This window comes from Hippocampus bargibanti, linkage group LG11 (genome assembly GCF_051943395.1).
Source record: "Hippocampus bargibanti isolate YZ-2025 linkage group LG11, ASM5194339v1, whole genome shotgun sequence".
In the NCBI taxonomy this organism is placed as follows: domain Eukaryota; kingdom Metazoa; phylum Chordata; class Actinopteri; order Syngnathiformes; family Syngnathidae; genus Hippocampus; species Hippocampus bargibanti.
The window spans coordinates 19285648-19305782 of record NC_142744.1 but is presented as its reverse complement, the minus strand read 5'-3'; the positions used below and the strand labels follow the sequence as shown (position 1 = coordinate 19305782).

The 20135-nt window shown below is 41.1% G+C and overlaps 1 protein-coding gene across 1 annotated transcript in view; it reads right to left on the bottom strand.

Moving 5' to 3' along the window:
- Positions 1-1120: 1120 nt before the first annotated feature.
- pcmtd1 (protein-L-isoaspartate (D-aspartate) O-methyltransferase domain containing 1) overlaps positions 1121-20135 on the bottom strand; it is a 32320-nt gene continuing 13305 nt past the window's right edge. Inside the window, exons 3-6 of the mRNA XM_089007920.1 lie at positions 12645-12747; positions 9277-9448; positions 5111-5234; positions 1121-3757 (exon numbers count right to left, since the gene is read on the bottom strand). Of these exons, the coding sequence (XP_088864046.1) occupies positions 3354-3757; positions 5111-5234; positions 9277-9448; positions 12645-12747 (803 nt within the window). The 3' untranslated portion in view covers positions 1121-3353. The remainder of the gene's footprint in view (positions 3758-5110; positions 5235-9276; positions 9449-12644; positions 12748-20135) is intronic.

Sequence of the window (20135 nt, the reverse complement as noted above, 5' to 3'; positions counted from 1 at the left end):
CAGGGATCTTAGATTGGAGCATATTTTTGTTTGAAACTCTCAATAAGACAATGGCAATTATTTGCCATTTTTCACGATACGTGATAGGGTTCGGGAACAATTGTGAAATTACACCAAGCAGTGACCATGTTGAGCATCACGGCATCTTCAAAGTGTGGATAGTTTCCGTATTATTACACAGTATTATTATTAGCAGTAATATCAATAAATTATCGTCATTATAATCTTTAATTTTTCAAAAACGGCATTCATACCACCTATCTACAAACCACCAAGAGGAGACAGTACCACTCTACAAATGATGCCAATTATTTTCAAAGTGAGATTAATTAATTTAAACTGCATTTTAGTTTTAAGTAAATATTTAAAAACATTACATGTCCAATTAGTTATAGATGCCATAAAATGCCCATGAAGCACTGCTTTTATTGTGTAACTGAAGCTCCTCACCTCACTTTCACATAGTGCCTGGGCACCAGGAGGCCACGAGATAGTGGCAACTCACACTTTTTCGTATAAATGTAGCTCCTCAACTCAGTTCAACCTTGTTTCAGGGTATTGGCATGCCACGAGATAGCAAGAAAGCACTACTTTAATTTAAATCAAGCTGCTCAGCTTGGTTCAACCCGGTTTCTCTGCAATTACCACAAGGTGGTGTTAAAGCAACACCTGTCTTGTTTTTACCATGAATAACAATATACAAGTGGTGAAATTTAACAGGCATCAGAGCAAAGGTTTCCAAACAAGAAAATATCTGCTAATGAATTTCCAAATGCAAAGCTGCAAATATGCAAGGTTTCCCTGTTCACCAGTAGTTATTCCAGCAAAAGATGTAAACAACACTGGCGATAGTGCTGTATTGCACTTTCCTGTACCCTCTGACTTGCGTGGGGGATTTTATTTGATTTTGTTTGATCATACAGCGGTTGAGTCAACCGGCATCACAGTTTGGATTGTGTTGGGCTTTGAAGGTTCCGTTTTTTTTCTTAAATGATGAGGCATGAGAGTTTTAATGCCAATCATATTTGCGTAACGAGTAATTATTGCTCACGTGAAACGTTTCCCGATGAATGTAAAGTAAAAACACAGGCAGGGGAAAAAGTCAACTCATGAGCGCACACACCCAAATAACAAATAATTTGTTTTCACATTTGCAATAAATGAAGACTATTGTATATATTCATCTATTGAAAAGACAGCAGTGGAATTTTGGTGGACAACAGTGTCAAGTTACAGTACAGCAAGAAGGTGCTACAACAAACCCCAAATTAAACTGTACAGACTATATTTATATGTCTTTATGTATCATTTTCATTTCAGCTTAAAGAAAAAACACTAAATTATGCATTCAAGGTAAGACCAAGGTAAAAGTCAAGAGTATACGTGACAAACAAAAGTGGAATGTCATCTCCTACATGTGACGTTGGCACTTAAAAAAAAACATCATCACTATACAAGTGGCGAAGACCAATCATACTTTGATCAGAAACTCTGCAGTAAAAAACAACCACACGTTCAAACACCCCTCACCCCAAACCACATTAAGGTGCTTTGTTATCCAAAAAGGCTTTGAAATTTACAATGCTTTTCATACAAAAGAAAGTAAAACAATCACTTGAGATTCATCTCAATTGATTGGCATGAATGACTCAATGTAAGAGTGTGATCATGCATCAGTAACGCTCCACAAAAGAGCCTCGGCTCCTCGCGGCAAAGTATCCCACATCACGCCAAGTTACGGTTCCTAGAAGAAAAGGTTGTGCTAAAAGATGTCCCCTTAGTTAAAAAAAAAGGTTATGACACATCCTAGGTAGAAAAACCCACCAGGTCTCTTCTCATGAATAATTACAAAAACAACCATTTACGTATAATAACGATTCCTCTACAGGAGAACCTCCAAAGTAGAAAGTGGGACCATTTCAAGTTAACAAAAAATGGTATTAGTGAGCAACAAAAGGATGCTTTTTCTTTGGCTTTTTGGTGTTGTAATGCTACACTCACCAAAAACAAATGGAATTTGCTGCCAAAACACTAAAAATAAATAATACATTAGCCGCTAAACAATTGCTAAGTATGGTTTTATGACAGGGATTTTGCACACACCTTTATTTCAGTATGAGTCAAATAATTGCATTCTTGCTTGACCCCTGAACATTCGTGACGATAATATGAATTACTCTTTTTTTTTTTTTTTTTTTTTTTTGGCAGAAGAGATTGTTTGACTGTGTATTTCTGATGTAATATTCATGTGCGGTTAAAATAAAGAAAATAAATTGGGGCAATTTTTGCCAATTTGAAAGACACAAAAAACGTCTAATGAAATCGGTCAGCCTATTAATTAATCAGTCCAATTAGATTTCCAAAACTATTCTCTAAATGTTCAAAGATCCAAAGACTACATAAGGAACACTATCAAATGATACTCTGTGAAAGTAATTCAAAAGCTATTCGGACACCAAACAGTGCTGCAACTCTCGATATGGGGTGTGGGATAGGCAACTTGCTCAAGGGCACCACAACTATTTTGGATTTGTCACGATGGTTGGCTTCGTTTCTTAAATTCACTCATTCTAATTAGTTTTCAGAGCTTGTTGTTTCTTTTTCCGTCTTATAATTTTTGGGGAAATGCTTAACTTGACTTTCGGTTTTATGAGGTCATAGGATTGTTTTTTTTTTTTTTTTACATACAGAATTTGTTCAGTGCAAAACAGAAACAAAAAGGTCACAATGTATAATGCCATTTAGTAAACTGACCTACAATCTCCAAACGCCAGTCGGACTTCATTTTTTTTTATTTTTTTTTTTCATAAATTTCTCTAATAAGTTGAAGATAGCCCCCCTGAAACGCGAGTCCTCCCTTTGGGAATGAGTTTGTCAGTCGATTTAACGCAGGAGGTCAGAGTACTCATTAATGGAGAACATGCAAACTCAACATCCTGTGAGGCAGGTGATCTAATTGAAATAACACTTGAGATAAATATAATTACAGTAATAGCTGTTAATTGGAATTTAGACATTTCGTATCAGAGTTTACGCTTACATTTGTCAGCAACGTTAATGTGACATAAACACTGCTATTGCAATGTCGATCTATTAATTAACAATAATGGGCAGAATAGTTTTGTTGAACATGACTCTCAAAGGGGATCGATGGTATTCCACTTTGGAGGTTCTGGTGTCCACTGAATTTTCGCTCATGTGAAATTCTCATTTTCATGGTGGGTCGATTAAAAAAACAAAACATCTGAAAAGGATTGCAACATATACAAATGACAATTATTCTCCAGTGTGATCTGTGACGTTGAGTTCTGCCATCAAGATAGTGTGGAAATAATGCTACGTGTGCAGCTCAGTCACTTCTTGCGGTAGTAAAGTAAATATTCCTTGAGGGACTCGGGCAAGGGGAGAGCCATGATCTGGTTTCTAAAGACGTTGGCCTGCATGAGGATCTCCACGTCGACGAGGTCCCTCTCCTCCTTGTCCTCCTCCTCCTCTTCCTCGGCGTTGGCCTCGCCGTACTTGCGCTCCTCATCGCCGCGCTCCTCCTCGCTTTCAACCATCTGGGGGATGAGCTGGTTGCTCACGAAGACATACGTGTTGACGCGGCGCCGCCGGCATTGCCGCCGCTTGCGTTTCTGCGGCACACGTTGCGCCCCCGCGCGCAGAGCCTGGCCGTCGCCGGCGCCCGACAACTCACGGAGCGTACGGCGGATGTAGATGCGGCACAGGTCCTGGAGGGTGCGCACGGTCACAGGGGCTGAGGACAAAGAGGGGAAACGCGCAAACACAAACGCGTTTTGTATGCTGATCGGGGCAAGGTGCGAAAAGGATGTCGCAAATTGGCGAAAAGCATGTGGTTCATGGCACAAGGTTATTCTTGGACACCAACTGTTGTGTGCCATCACGGCAGCTGTGACAGTCGCCACCAGACTTCAACTTCAATCAATGCCTCCCCCAAACAGACGCAAGCATGCAGCAATAAGTTGCCGGGCACATCATCTGCTCAAGTCAAATAAAGGCCATGGCCAAAAAAGACGGGACAAAGAAACCTCCTCCTTCAAGTGACAGTGTCATAATTAGTCAAACTCTGATGGCATATGGATGCTACCCACAAATAAATGCCATGCCTCAATTAGGTGCAATTGAGACACTCATGCTCCAATTATTTGGAAACTCAAATAAATACCGCCACGGGCCACATTGTCGTGACAGTTTCCTCTCAGGGAAGCCATTTGAATGTTTAATCCCCTCCATAAATTGCATATACAGTGCACAACAAATTAATGAATCAATAATGTTCAAATTTCAAGTAAAAAATAATGACTGTTATTGTGGCTTACAATTTGGAATTTTGGTTCGGACTTTAGCAAGCATTCTGAAACTTGACATGCTTGATTTGCTTTCGCGGGCCGAATAAAATAACGTTGAGGGCCAGATTTGGCCCCCGGGCCTTGACTTTGACATCTGCACTCTAGATGAATGAACAGGTCTCCCAAATATACACCCTGTACCCCTTTGGGGCGAGCTAGTAGTTTGCCGCAGTAAAAGCGTCCCTCAAAATAGAGTCAATGTCCCAATTAGTCGACTGAGGTGCATCTGCTAAGCAAGAAAAATAAAAGCCTAAGTGAATCAGACATTGACATCGTAACCAACTAAGACAGGGGTGTCAAAGTCATTTTTTTTTTGCCACGGGCCACATTGTAGTGATGGTTTCCTCTCGAGGGCCGTTATGAATTTGGGGAAGCCATTTGAATGTTTAATCCCCTCCACATATTATATATGGAGCGCAAAACATATTAATGAATAACCAGTGTTCAAATCTGAAGTCAAGAATAATGACTGTTATTGTGGTTTACATCCACAAATATGAAACTTTGGTTAGGATTTTAGCAAGCATCATAGAATTTCACAAGTTTGATTTGCTTTCGCGGGCCGGAAAAAAATACATGGCGGGACGGATTTGGCCCCCGGGCCTTGACTTTGACACCTGTGAACTAAGAAGCAGTTCCATGTTGAACACGGTGTAGTGCTCATTGAGGTGACCTCGCACACCGCGAGCACATGAGCTCTCTGCACATTCGAACTCAGAAGACACTTAGGAGGAACTCACGCAACTGGACACTGTCCGGCTTGTCGCCGTCAGCTCTGCTCTGCTGGACCAGTGGCGCAAAGGACACTGCCAAGATGTTTTTGCTGTCCCACGTGCACTGGCCCGTCCTGGTAATCTGGGTCAGCTGTCGGGGTGTGGGGCAGAAGCACACACACAGTTCATTTGTTTTTCTCAAATTACATTTATTTTGCAATAAATCTTCTCCACGAAAATCTAAACATTTGCATTTTTGAACACTTTGACTCACTGGTAATCAGTTCAGAATGTCCCCAGAATTGACATGCGCGGATGGAAACGTTACATCCAGTTGAAGCGGGTGTTATAACAAAGAACTGTAAAAATTGTGGATAATGGGTCCATTTAAAGGACAACCGACGTCTCCGGACAAGTTATGTCCATAATTTGTAAAATGGCTTCAAATGACTTCTACTGAGCGTATTTTACCAAGATTCCACCTCATATAGCTATATTTTACGTTTTAAGACTCACTGAATATTCAGGAAGTCTTGTTTTTGAGTTGGTGACGAGTCCGTACGTGACGTCATGAAAGGACCACCCCCTGCCCGTAAAAAAGACGCATTGTAGCATCCTTCCATCACGTCAATGTATTTTGCTGTATATGTTTGGTCTGAAAACCGTGTTGCACCCAAAAGCCGCCAGAAAAGGGAGTCCAAGCTCCATATAAGGAATTTATCAGCCGGTGGAAGCGGAGGTGGCCACTGGAGGTCGCCATTTTGTGCCTCTTTTTTTGGGGGTGAGATTTTCCCCCAAAGTTGCCTCAAAATGGCACATATAATTCTTTAATTGTTTGCAAACATGTATGCTTTCCACTTCAGAACTATTTGAATCATATTCCTAACTGGATGTGTAACAAGAAAGCATATTCTCCGAATCTGAAGCCATTGTTTGGATTCTCCAACAATGCAAGACGTTTTGGCGTGACGTCACGAACTGGGGGCGGGACTTTCTGAAAATGCCCAATTCGCAGCTCCGTTTTTTGCAGATTTTGGACACTTTAAGTCATTTTTATTGGTGTTTTGCATGTGAATAAAAATATCATACCGCGTGTTTGGGTATTTTAGATGCTATAAAACGTTTTTCTGATGTCAGTTAAAAAACAAAAAAATGACGTCGGTTGCCCTTTAAGCATTTTGCCAGATGGCCTCTTCATCGATTATAATGGGCACCTAAAGGAGCGAGTGTAATCATGCGTTTATTTCTTCAAATGGTGATACAACCTGTGCCCCAATTTGGACAAATGAATTCCTACACTTCCGAATATGAAACATCTCCCTCAAACAGACCCTCCCCCAAATAGTGAGTTAGACACCATGGCCTAATTAGCTGACAGGTAATATCTTTTCAGACAATGAAAGGAGTCCTTGAAATACATGTTGTGCTTCATTCAAAAGGCAGGTGTTTCAGCTGCTCCGACTAACGAAACTCCTCCCTGAGATATGTGGCAAAGCCAATTAGTTGGTGGTGATCCTTCCACTCAAGAGAAATTCATTGCTCCCTCAGATTGATGCTGTGCCACAATTAAGGAATGCCATTTTCCATTGAATTAGCACTGTGATAAAATGGATACATCCAACTGTGTGCACTGTGCATTTGCTCGTAGATGCTGGAGGTGCTCAAAATGACACTGGGGATTTTCCTCCCTCAACCTAGTGTATGCCACACTACCTTCATACAACCCCCAAATAAAGCCGCTGCCCCACCCACTCTCGAGGACTTGCACACTGCAAGAACGAAGACATGGGCACGGAAAATCCTACTGGAACCTCCGCACCCTTCCCACCACCTTTTCCGATCCGATCAATGCGCACCAAGTCCAGCAGCCATTTAAACATCTTCTTCCCCCTAGACATTAACTCTCTGAACACTAACCCAAATAAAACTTTGTAGTGCCTCTTTGCAATTTTGCACAACCCTGTGGAACAGCATCCCATGATAATCATTGTAGCTCTAGCTCTGTACTAACTTGAACTGAAGTTACTGACCAATATAATCTCCAGCACCAGACGCTTTAAGGCGCTCAAGGACAATTGCACACGTGTTGTACTACAGATACAGCGACTGATCACTTTAAAATGGTTCACTGATTTTCTGCACCAACTGTTCAACTGTTATCATATTTCATTCTACCACTGATCTCTCGAGCTCTGCTTTATACTTTGCACAGTTGTTCCTGAGAGGTACCACTTACCTTCCATACTTGTCATGGTTTTTTTTATGATACGAGAGCAGCATGTTCTACCGGAAACAAATTCCTTGTGTGTTTTACATTCCTGGCCAATAAACGATGATTCTGATTCTGATTCTGATTCTGATGTGTCATGTACCAGTCAGTTGGTGGGTGCATCTACGAAAGTCAACTGTGAAGTAATTTTAGAGAATCCCAAATGAAATGTTTTGAAACAAAATATATGGAATAAAATGGGGAAAATATAGATGCACATTTCTTAAATTTGACAAAATAATAATTTTCCCGATATAAGGTGTTATTTTGTTATGCTTAGAATATCTTGTTTTCTATCCTTTCACTCCCACCCCAACCCCATCCCTCCTCAATTGCTGCTGTGGACTGCAAATTTCCCCATTGCGGGACGAATAAAGGTATTCTGATTCTGATTCTGATTCTGAAGAGTGATGTCACTTTGAGACAACGGGGCTCTCTATGCTAACCACACAAAGCCAGCCAGAAATCGATTCAGAAAAGCGACATTTCAAACTGATCTGAGGGATCACGGTTTGAGGAAGAGGAGGATTTTGGCTAGGTATATGTCGTATGTTGGACCAACCATGTGCGAGCCAGATGCTCAGAATGTTGACAATGGACGGACAGGGAATTAGGGACTGAAAGAACTGCAAGCTACTGTATTTTGGCTGCGGTTCTTAGCCTAGCGTTATTGTTTAGAATTTGAGTCGTCCTGTAAATTTCGAATGATGAGATTACAAATTTAGTCGTTGCATTCCTGCGAGCACCGAGACCACAGCTTTTGATGTGTTGCTTGCTGCCCGATATTGTCATTTCTAAGGAAGTTTAGCTGCGTTGTCGGTCACTCCGGACATTGTGTCGGCAGTCTTGTAAATTGAAAACCATTAGAGGATTCCATTCATGCACTCACATAGTTTGAATGTTTTTGTACAGGATTATAACCCTGCCCACATATTTTACTTTGAATCCAACGTTTTCATTAACAACATCTCGAGTTATTCATTGGTTGGCATATCTAACTTTTGTTGCAAATCTAGCTGGGAAAAGAGTAGTTTTTTTAACGATGAGAAGGTTTCTTCAGCAGTCATCTGTACTTCTTTGAAGGTGTCTGATTATTTCGCTTCTTATCCAAGAGGCTTCGTCAGCGAACTAAAAAGATAAGAAATGTACGACACCATCAAAGAAGTACAGATGACGGCTGAAGAAACCTTCTTATCGATGGACCACTCCTGTACGACTGAGAGCTTACACAGAAGTAGTTTTCTAAGTGCATGTAACAAGAATGTTCGTCGATAGGGGCGTGAAATGCTTTCACTTTGTGGGAACAAACTGTATGGTTCAGATTTTCTGGTCCATTTATGTGCCCTATTCTTTTCTGTTGGTCAATTGAAAAACCATCCGCCTGAATATTAGCAGTGCATCACCACACAGCACGGAGGCATTTTGCCGAATAACTCCATAACAATGGCAAAGAGCAGTTCACGAGACAATGAACAACACAGTCTAATGCCTTACTGGTGACTTGACCAGTGCTTTATAACCCCCACACCCCATCGCACAAGAAAAAACATCAAAACCCGAACAAATTAGGCAATGGCAGTACACGTCATGCTTTTCAATTCCTGAATTCTGGAAAGCAGCGAATGAGTTAATTGTGTTGCTGCGGGTCTAACTATGAACCTAGTTGGGTTCAGAATCAGAATCAGAAAACCTTTATTCGTATCAAAAAATATTAAAAAAAATATGAACTGAAATATGCTTGAAATAGTTTTAGCTCTAAGTATTACACAAAAGATGGTTGTCCACATTTACTTCAAACGTGACCTTGTCTGTTAGCATCCGGAAATAGAGCAGAAGCCCCTCTGAGTGAGCTCCCCAACACCCCCTGAAATATTGATATACATGAGAGTCTTCAAAAGAAGCAAAAAGAGTCTACGAGTCTCACCTGATCCTCGATAGGCAGCACCAGGATGCCCCCGACTTTGAGCAGGACTTTCATGTAATATTCATGGACTTTCTGCACCCCAGCCCCGCAGTAAATGCGATCGTACTGGTGGCTGTCTGTGGAGATTTCCAGGCAATCTCCCACAACAAAGACAGGCTCGCAGAATTCAAACCTGCGGGGAGAGTGGAGGGGGTTACATCACATCAGATGGAAACATACAAAATGACTAAGCCAAATTATAGTGAGCCCGATAAAGCTGTTATGACGCCACAATGAATAGGAACATGGTGAAAAAAAGAATAAATTACCATAATATCTGTTGTAGGACAAACAACAAAGTAGGAGGCATTCGATAGAGAAAAATCCACAAAAAACGCCCCCTTTCCATGGTAACGGATAGCTTCCTGTGAACATTTAAGCAATATGTTCTTATGGATAGTTTCCTGTGAACATACAGGCAATATGTTCTTGAGACTTTTCCGAAATCCTGGATCTAATTTTTTTTAGACTCACTTTTTTTTCACGGGGCACTAGTGAGTTACGTTTAAAATGTGCAAAGTTTTTGAGTTGGTGTTCAGTTCAGTATTTTGAAGACCTCAAAAGAGTGATTCGCAAAGTTAAAACAATAAGTGAGTTGCGAAAGTTTTATGTTTTATGCCAACTCATCAGGCTGGTACAATACACCACTAGTACACATACTTGAACAAAGACAGGTATTTGTCATAACTAAAATAAACAAACAAACAAATACAGGTAACATCCGATTTACGACCGGCACGGGTTACGACCACTCGGACTTACCACCACGACCACCAGACCCTTTTTTTTTAAAATTCTATGGCTGCCACCGCTATGCAGCCCGGCAACGCTGTTGAACTCTGCAGTGTGTTTGCGATACATTTGGTAAAATAAAGACTCGAGATGGTCCTTCTTGTTTAGATCTGTCACGTTCCGAACGAGGCAGAGCGCAGCCGAATCGTCGGAACAAAATTGAATGTGTGGATCCCCAAGCAAGCAACAGAGACAGAGGTCTGTGCAAGATGATTTATTAAGAGAAAAAAACAAAGTGCTGGTCCCAAAAAGAGGACCAGGAGAATAATAAAAAATAAAAAATACCAAAAACGATGAGTAGGGGCGCAAATGGAAACCCGACCCGCATACTACGCCAATGGCGAAAAGCAACTCGCACACGGTGGTGCAGAACAATCCCGAAAGATAATACTAAGATAATATTACTTACGGGATGTGGGGGGAACCTCAGACCGGGTAAAACACAAGCACCGAAGATACAGAAAGTCCAGGGTAATACAAAGTACAAATACAAGTTGACAGCGTCCTATTTTAGTACCCGGTTTCCTGATGAAGGAATTGACAGCAGGTGGTGGAAGCGAGGAGGTGAGGCCCCACCCCCAGCTGTCAATCCGAACGTGACAATATCGAACAAGAAGGATGTCTATTTGCCGGACCATCGAGAGCAAACGCTTCTCTCAGCATTATATAAGAACTATTTTTTTAATTGCTGTCAAAGGACCATATGTAGCGTTGTGGCTCGGTTGCCAGATCCGCTCAACATCAGAATCAGAATCAGAATCATCTTTATTGCCAAGTATGTAGAACACACAAGGAATTTGTTTCCGGTCGAACACGCTGCACTAGCATCGTCGTCAAAAAAACTGCTAAGTGGCACTATACAGTTCCATTTTGGCTACTGTGGAAAGAGTTCAAAGAGTTAATGGCTTGGGGGAAGAAGCTGTTTAAATGTCTGCTGGATTTGGTACGCATGGATGGGTACATTCAGCATTATGTCTCGTTTATCTTAACAGAGAATATTACAGCATTGCACAAAATGAGGATACAAAATAACTGTTTCTTAACAAACACGTACAACAATTTTCTCCAGCCAGACAGCATCTCACTTGCACAGCAATTGTGGAGTTGGGGGTGTCCACCGACGCCGGCAAACGCCACGTCGAGCTCACGGTTGCCGCCGCCTCTTTGAAACAGTTTGTTCTGCTTCGCAGCGAAGTGGCGGGTTGGGAGAGAGGGCCCCTGGGTCGGGCCGCATGTCGGCGCGGGGTACGGCCGGGGAGAGGGAAACTTTTTTGCTTCGGCATCCGCCTGAGTCCAAGCGTGTGTGTTGGGTGACCTCTTCTGGCTTCTCCGTTAGCAGGGAGAGCAATTTTTCAATTTCGCGCATGCGTGGTAAGTCATGCGTATTTGGGTCAACAGAAAGTGTGTGCGCCGACACAGTAATAAAAATCGCTAATACGAAATATAAAATGATAAAAATGACACTAAAAATTTGAAGATTTATAAATGAACTGTCAACATGTTAATACATAATAGTATTCTATAGAAAATGTTGCTTAAAAACAACAGATTGACATTGTATGCCATCCTGTCATATAAACCGTGCCTCGACCATTTTTAATGCATTTCGACTTACGACCATTTGACTTACGACCGTTTTGTCAGAACGGAACCCAGTTGTAAATCAGATCTTACCTGTACATAAATAAATAAGCACCTAAATAAACTGATAAATAAACAATAAATAAATAAAAAAATAAAAAATAAATAAATAAATAAATAAAGGCATACAGATATAAATATAAATAAATAAGTAAATGAATAAATGAATGAATAGATGAATAAATACATAAATAGACAAATAAAAAATAAATAAATAAATAAATGAATACATAAATGAATGAATAAACAAATGAATAAAGGAATATTAGATGAATGAATCAATGAATGAAATATATAAATGAATGAATAAACAAACAAACGAATGGATACACAAATGAATAAACAAATGAATAAAACATAAATAAACAAATGAATAAATACCTGAATAAATAAATATATGAATTAATAAACAAATAAAGGCATGAATAAACATGTAAATAAACAAACGAATACATGAATAAATAAACACATACATAAATAAATAAATGAATAAACGATTAAATAAACTAATAAATGGGTGAATAAACTAATAAATGGGTGAATATATAAATGGGTGAATGAATAAATAAATGGGCGAACAAACAAACGAATAAATACGTGAGTGAGTGAGTGAGTGAGTGAGTGAGTGAGTGAGTGAGTGAGTGAGTGAGTGAGTGAGTGAGTGAGTGAGTGAGTGAGTGAGTGAGTGAGTGAGTGAGTGAGTGAGTCATTTTAGTACCAAAATGCTGAAATCTGATTTTTCATTCCACCCTAACTTTAAAATGCTTTGCCACGAGCATTGGGCATGGCAGCGCTAGTTTACTGTATGTGGCTCACCTTTCCAATTAAAACCAATTTTCCGGATGAAATTGTTTTTCACAACACACCTAATAGCAATGTATAAATTCAACACTTACTTATCGAAGCTGTCGCTGGTCTTGATGAAACTCTCTAGTTTGTCCCTGGCGTATTCCACCACATCCATGTGGAGCTCCACACCATGGTTCACACCAAATGGACCTGCAGGAGCAACAAACTGAACACTGAATCGCCACACATTAAAATCAAAGACACTAAATAAAATGTACATCTGTGTAAACTCTCAGTCGTACAGGAGTGGTCCATCGATGAAAAAGTTTCTTCAGCCGTCATCTGTACTTCTTTGAAGGTGTCGGACGTTTCGCTTCTTAACTAAGATACTTCATCAGCAAACTAAAGTCTTACTGGTAGTTTAGGCCCTATATATATATATATATATATCCCTATTGTCCAGCCATGGCGGTGCCGGACTCTTCTATGATAGGTCCCTGCTCTCAGGTTGGGGGGAGCAGAGGACTACTCCCTGCAGCTCCACTGATTGTTCCTATTGTTCTGACTAATGACTGGCCTGATTATAATAATCTGGCCAGTCGTGAGTCAGACAATAGGAACACTCCTATTGTCTGACTCAGACAATCAGTCTGTCTCATTGTCTCAGTGGAGCTGCAGGGAGTAGTTGATAGAGTGTTTTATGCACATTAGTAAACATATTAGGTTATTTCATGTTTATCTTAGTACACATTATGATTATTGCACATTTAATTTCAGTCTAATAGCATTATCAATCTTATTAGTTCAATAGTCGTTGCAAAGAAGCAACGGCTCCAACTTCAATCTAAGACCCTCCCAACACTGAGTTGTCCGTAGCTGATTGGACAACAGATCGCTGCTGTGGACATTCAAAAACTTGTCAGAGCAGGAGCTCGCTCTCTTTGTTTCCTATCTTTGTCCGTGTGCTCATGTCTTCGCTCCCTACTTAGACAAGAAGTGCTTTTTCTGTCTCATTAGAATAAAGTAGTTTTTTGTTCACCATCTATCGTCGTTACTGATATTTTTATCACTGAACTTCTTTGAAAACCGAACCAGGAAAGAAGCAAGAATTCAAACCGAACATTAATTGGCGTCGAAACCCGTGCCAGTCTGCCAGCCTAAGCGTTTGATGAGTACCACCTGCTTGCCCAGTCAACAGGAGACAGGGAGTGTTCCCGGTGGTTTGCCCGTTAAAAAATTCGACGGGTGAGAGCGGAGGAAAGTAGTTCCTTCACTGGACTTGCCTCTTGACTGACGCAGAAAGAGCGGAAGAGCGCAGAAAAAGTTTTTTTTCCCTCTTCGCTGAAGCCTGCTTGTGAAGTCCGCACGAGAGACGGAAAGAATATCACTCCTTTCCGGTGGCTGTGGGGGCTCCTAACGTTCTGGCTGGAGGACAACACGGCTGTTTTTCAAAAGTTCACTAGGTGAGTAACGCGCTAGCTAGCAGCCATTATTTGAATGTATTGTGAGACTCCTCCTGGCCAGAGGTATCTTATTCATTTAACCCATGTACATGCCGGTGTAACGCGGTTTTCTTTGGACTAAGGTGAGCCCAATAAGAAGACGGGACCGGTGGTGCACAAAGGACTTGTGTACGCGACATCCTAGTGCTTTTATGGACTAGAGTGTCTGGTTTTGTTCCACACGCCGACTTATGGTTGGGAAGTTTTCCAGCGAAAGAAATTGATCACAAGGTGGTGATAATCTGGAAATCAGTGTGTGTGAGGACCGTTTCAGTTGACAAAACCGAAAGGTTTTTAATTCTGATGCAGACGTTATATGTTATTTTAAAGAGCAGCTGCAAAAGTACTGGGTTATCTGAAAAATTAATGCATTTAAAATGGTTTGTTCTATGCTAGAATAGTGACACAGAGAGGGTCCTTTGTCTCAGAGAGGAGAAAAAAGGTGGGGGCGAAGTCATTTGAGCCGTTAGTGTGTGTGTGCGTGTGTGTGTGTGTGTGTGTGTGTGTGTGTGTGTGTGTGTGTGTGTGTGTGTGTGTGTGTGTGTGTGTGTAAGTGCATTCCTTGTGTGTGCGTGAACGCGCATCGTGACTGAGGATTGGCGAGAACGCCCTTTGTTCTTGGGTTTGAATCAACATCACGGAGTGTGCCTCTTTTCTGAGTGATAGTCACTGAAGGAATTTGTTTGTTGGAAAATTGAAAATGGGTGCTATTTTTTTTTTCTAAAAAAAATTCATGTCCAAAAAGTTTCCAGGAAGCGAACTTTATTGCTAGAAGTGGATGGAACATGGTGAATATTCTGGTGCTTTGCAAGTTCAGCCATTGGACGAGATTATGTTTCAGTTGAAGAGGCCTCTGCGGTTGGCAGATCTCTCCAAAAGATCCGTGATGAGAGTTTAGCTTGTGATAGATGACTTATACAAGCGCGAATCAGAGAGCATGAATTGGAAGTGAAACGAATTAAAAAAGATGGCAGATCGGATGCAGTCATTGATCCAAACTGCAGAACACCCCCATAGGAGACCATGAGGAGGGGCTGTGGGCTGTCCCTAGGCGAGCGCCTCAGACCCCCCCCCCTGTGATGACTCCAAATGTCTGTTGTATCCGCTTGAAGAATTGAATGAAATTCAAATGAATAATGAAAGTGATTGTGAAGCCTTTCCACTTGTTCAATTGGCTAATTCTTCAAGCATACAGGACTAAACAATCGTGGTGTGACAGTGATGTCGCATCGTGGTGTGACAGTGATGTCGCTCAAGCATGCAAAGGACTAGGTGATTTTTGTTGAGAATGTGGAAAGTTGGACTGAGAATTTTAAGGAATCGTGTGCTTCTTATCAGTCGAATGGACAAGAAACGCTGAAGGTTCTCAGGAGATGCTTGGGACATCATTGGAATCGGGTGAAAAGGTGTTATTCTGGGAAAACATCGACTGGAACAAAAATGACGTATGAGGAGGTGACAACCCAACGAAGATTGGTTTCTGAGAACATCCGGAGATTATGGAAAAAATCCACCGGAGTAGGAAATTCAACATAAAAAAAAGACAAAGAAAAAAAAATGGGATACAAGTAAAAATATACTGAAAGGACGCTTTCAGTGTGTTTTTCTGACACCCCAACTGTATTATTTTCTGACATGATGAGGATTCCATATATGTTGAGCAATTCAAGCAGATTGGAAAGAATGAAAACGCTATGTCTTCAAAGATGGCCGCTGAAGAAGTACCTCCTGCCTTAGAAGGACAAAGGAGCTAATGTTCTTAAAATCGCCATTGCTGAGACAGAGAATTAACCGATGCAGTAGGCGGGGCGAGCTGTGGAATGGGGAATTTGAGCTTGGGAGTCAGAGGTCAAAGGGGTGGGGAGGATCTTCGCGCGGGGTCCACTCCGCCACTTTCTCGAGAAGGTTGCCCTCTCTTGTTCCCCCACATTCACTCTTCCCCCCCTTACTGCTTTATGTAGACCAGATGTGGGTCAGGATGAGAATAGATTGGAACACACGTCCCCTACTGGGACACTCAGTCGTTACACCAATTTTTTTCTCACAAGAAATGTCTTCATGTATTGCTGACCTTAAAAAATTCGGTGACTTCTCAAATACTATTATACATTGACGACATCTTAATTGTTTCACCGACTGAAGATGAGAACAAGACTGTGTCAATAGCTTTGTTCCAATATTTAGCGAATACAGGTAACAAAGCCTCTTTGGATAAATTACAGTTTTCCAAAAAGAAGTTGAACTTCTAAAGAAAAAAGATGATGACATTTCTACAACCTGATTTGGATGACATACCTTTATCTGGCAGCATCCACACTGCTGATGGTTCATTACCAAAAACGTATTCAACACAAACAACAGAAATTGTTGCATTGACTGAAGCGTAAATGGATAGAAGGAAAGATTGTTGAACATACAGATTTCGTGAGAGGCTTATTGAAGGCTAGCCTCCTTCCAAAAAGTGTAGCTGTATGCGAAGGTGCAGCGCACACGAGGGCTAAAGACAGAATTAGGCCAGGTAATGCAAGAGCAGATGCAGTCGCCAAGAAGGCTGCTCAGACTACTTTCAATTTGGTAAATCAAGAAATGCGTGAATTAGTGCCTACACAAGTTTTGAAGGACATGCAAGCGTTAGCTACAAAATCCGAAAAAGATTTGTGGCTTGCCGATGGTGCTAAGCTCGTTGATGAGCTGTATAAAATAGACAAAAAACCATGTTTACCGAGAAACATGTTCCCTATGGTGGCTCGATTGAGCCATGGTAGTTCACATGTATCAACAGCGGGCATGGTGTTTATAGCAGGGAAAGTATTCCATTTAAGCAGAGGTTTCAACTCGTATGCAAAAAACTTTTGTCTGAGTTGTTTGATTTGCTGTAAACACAATCCACAAGGTAACATGCGACCAAAAAGAGGAACATTTCCACAGGGGTCACACCCCTTTGAAGTGGTCCACATGGATTTCATTGAACTAAGCACAAGTAATTCGTATAAATACTGTTTGGTGTTAATTGATTCATTCAGCAGATGGGGGAAATTGTGCCTTCAAAGAAATCCGATACATTATCCGTTGCAAAAGCATTATGCACACATATTATTCCAGAACATGGCATACCAAGAATAATTTGGAGTGATAATGGGCCACATTTTGTTAATGACGTAATAACCAAAATTTCTGAACATTTAGGTATTAAATTAAAAAACACTGTGCACATCATCCACAGAGTGCAAGATTAGTTGAAAGAACGAATGGTATGATAAAAAAATCGACTCAGAAAAACGATGGAGGCAACAGTCAAATTATGGCCTGAACGTCTATTTCTGATTAAATTATATATATATGAAAATAATGCCCACTAATAATACCTTAACGCCTTTTGAGATATTGCAATGGAAGACCATTCTTCCTCCCATTATGGGAAGGTGAACTTTGGGCAAAAGAATGAATTCGATCCAAGCGTTTTGTTGGCAAAATCGTGTAAAATTTTTACAACGAAAGAGGTCCACAGCACGTGTACTGCCGCAGTCCTGTGTTCCCTCCACAGGAACAGAGACTGCTGTGCCCCGGAGGCAAGGCGCTGATCAAGGTCTGCACCAAAGTCGGAGAGGCCATTCACCGTGCTGATCAAGATCGCCGAAAGAACCACCTGGGTGCATCAAAGCCACTGCAAGATCGCTCACCAACCAGATCCTGAGCAGGTGGAAGAGAGACGGAGCCAAACTACTCAATAGCCATGGGTTTGGTCCACATCATCTTGCTGTACGAATTCGTGAAGGCAATCCAGATGATGCACGTAAAACCTCCCATTCCATCAGCCTGCGAAATTCCACTAATACATCCAACAAATTCAGAAAAGTGCCCTAGCATGGCACATCCTGTAGCCTGCTTACCACTACAAGATGCAGGAATCATCTCATTTCCCCTTAACATCCTCATGAACGAAGCACGACAAAATGGAAGTGATTATCCTCATGGTTCTTGGTACGCTCGCATCAAGTCAGGGAAGGCTTGAACCACTGGTTGGGACTCTGTTGTGGTCCATTCTGAGCCCAAAACAAAATGGGTTCAAAATAGCTGTGCCCAAGAAGCAAAACGAATTGTCAGAAAGATAACTTGAGGGAACTGGTTAGGAACTGGAACTGGCACAATGACAGATATCCAACTCGTTATCGTAACCCACAAGGTTGCAGGATGCATGGACTTGAGACTCTGTCCTGATTTTCGTGAACATCACATTGGTTTTCCCGTAACTATATGCATGATGTCATTTGTGACATCACCAGTCGTAACATCGCCTTTCCAGCGCAAACCACACATCAAACTGACAGCCTGGATGGAAACACCTGACAAAAAAGCCCAAAATTCAGGTGTCATGGACGCATTATATCAACCGTTTGCAGGAGAAAAACATGACTGGAATCCATCGTTATCAAACATGTGGTATCGTTATGCTACACTAATTGCTAAACAAAATAGGAAAAGTAATTGCTTCGTTTGTTCCAAAATGCCACATTCGGTGATGCAACAGAGAGTGCATTCAAAGGTATTTGGAGATAAAATGGCTCGAGCTGCATATATGTTAATATCTTCGCATAAACCTGATCAACATTTTCCAGTTCTTCGCAATGCTTCGAGAGGAGAGATTGTTCCAAGTTTAGATACCATTTTGGAAACTGAAAATCAGGTTATGACCGAGAGCGGATTGCGATTACCAGTATGCGTTGCAATATACGGTACAGGTCAAAAGGTTTTATAGATGAGGATAAATGTTTATATGTGCTACCGTTAAACACCAATGTCACCATCTTACCCGTATCTTCACATCTTTGGTGGTTATGTGGTTGGAAAGTATATTATTTTATTCCTCCGAGAGCCTACGGTATGTGCGCATCTGTTACTGTAACTGACAATACTTTCATCGTTACCAGTCGTCCAGCGCACCATCATGTGAAAAGAAGAGTGTCGTTTAAGCCCCATGATTCGATCTGGGGAACTGATGTTCCAGAACAATTCAAACACCATAGCACGGGAAGTAAGGTAATGTTAGCTCTTTTTCCACAAATTGGAGTGGCTAAAAACATGCTACGAATTGAAACAATTGACTACAGATTTCAAGTGTTTGTAAATGCCAGTTTGGAAGTAGATGAAATGCAAAACACTGAAATTGCAGCAATTAGACAAATGGTGCTGCAAAATAGAATGGTTTTGGACCTTTTGACGGCCCCACAAGGGGGGGTCTGTGCTATGGTGGGTGACACTTGTTGTACGTACATACCCGAAGAAGCGAATTGCATAAACATGACTGATGCTTTGTCTGTTGTCAGGAATCTCAGAGACGCCATGGCCAAAGATCGACGGACTGATCACCCGTGGATCTTTGACGGGCTCTTTGGGGGCTCTTGGTATCGGACTTTGCTCAGAATGTTTATCCCATTCGCAATTGTGATTGTATTTATTTTCTTAGTCATTGGTTGTATTATTCCATGCTTAAGAGCAATGCTAATGAATATGATAACTAATTCTCAGGTGAATTACGCAAAGGTTTTGTATCAACAAATGCGTGAAGGGGACCCTGTGTTGTAGCTAGGAATAGTACACCATGGCCAGAGTGTGGTTGCTCCAACAAACAAAAGCAAAAAAAAGAAACGGAGAGCCGAGAAGGAGTTTTCCTCATTAAAATTTAAAAACCCTCAAAAAATGGAGAGGTTGCATATCACAGCAGCAAAGTTGTGATAGAGGTTTTTCGCCTTCTCCATGGTGTTAGTTAAATAATATTAGATAGGATAGATTAGATTAGATGAGTAAAGCAAGAATAAAGAATGGTTCCCCGTGCAGTTAGTATGACGTGCATGCATGAAAACTTTTGGAAATGTATGAACTGATGTTTAAATGTACAACAGGAGGGAATGATAGAGTGTTTTATGCACATTAGTAAACATATTAGGTTATTTCATGTTTAGCTTAGTACACATTATGATTATTGCACGTTTAATTTCAGTCTAATAGCATTATCAATCTTATTAGTTCAATAGTCGTTGCAAAGAAGCAACAGCTCCAACTTCAATCTAAGACCCTCCCAACACTGAGTTGTCCGTA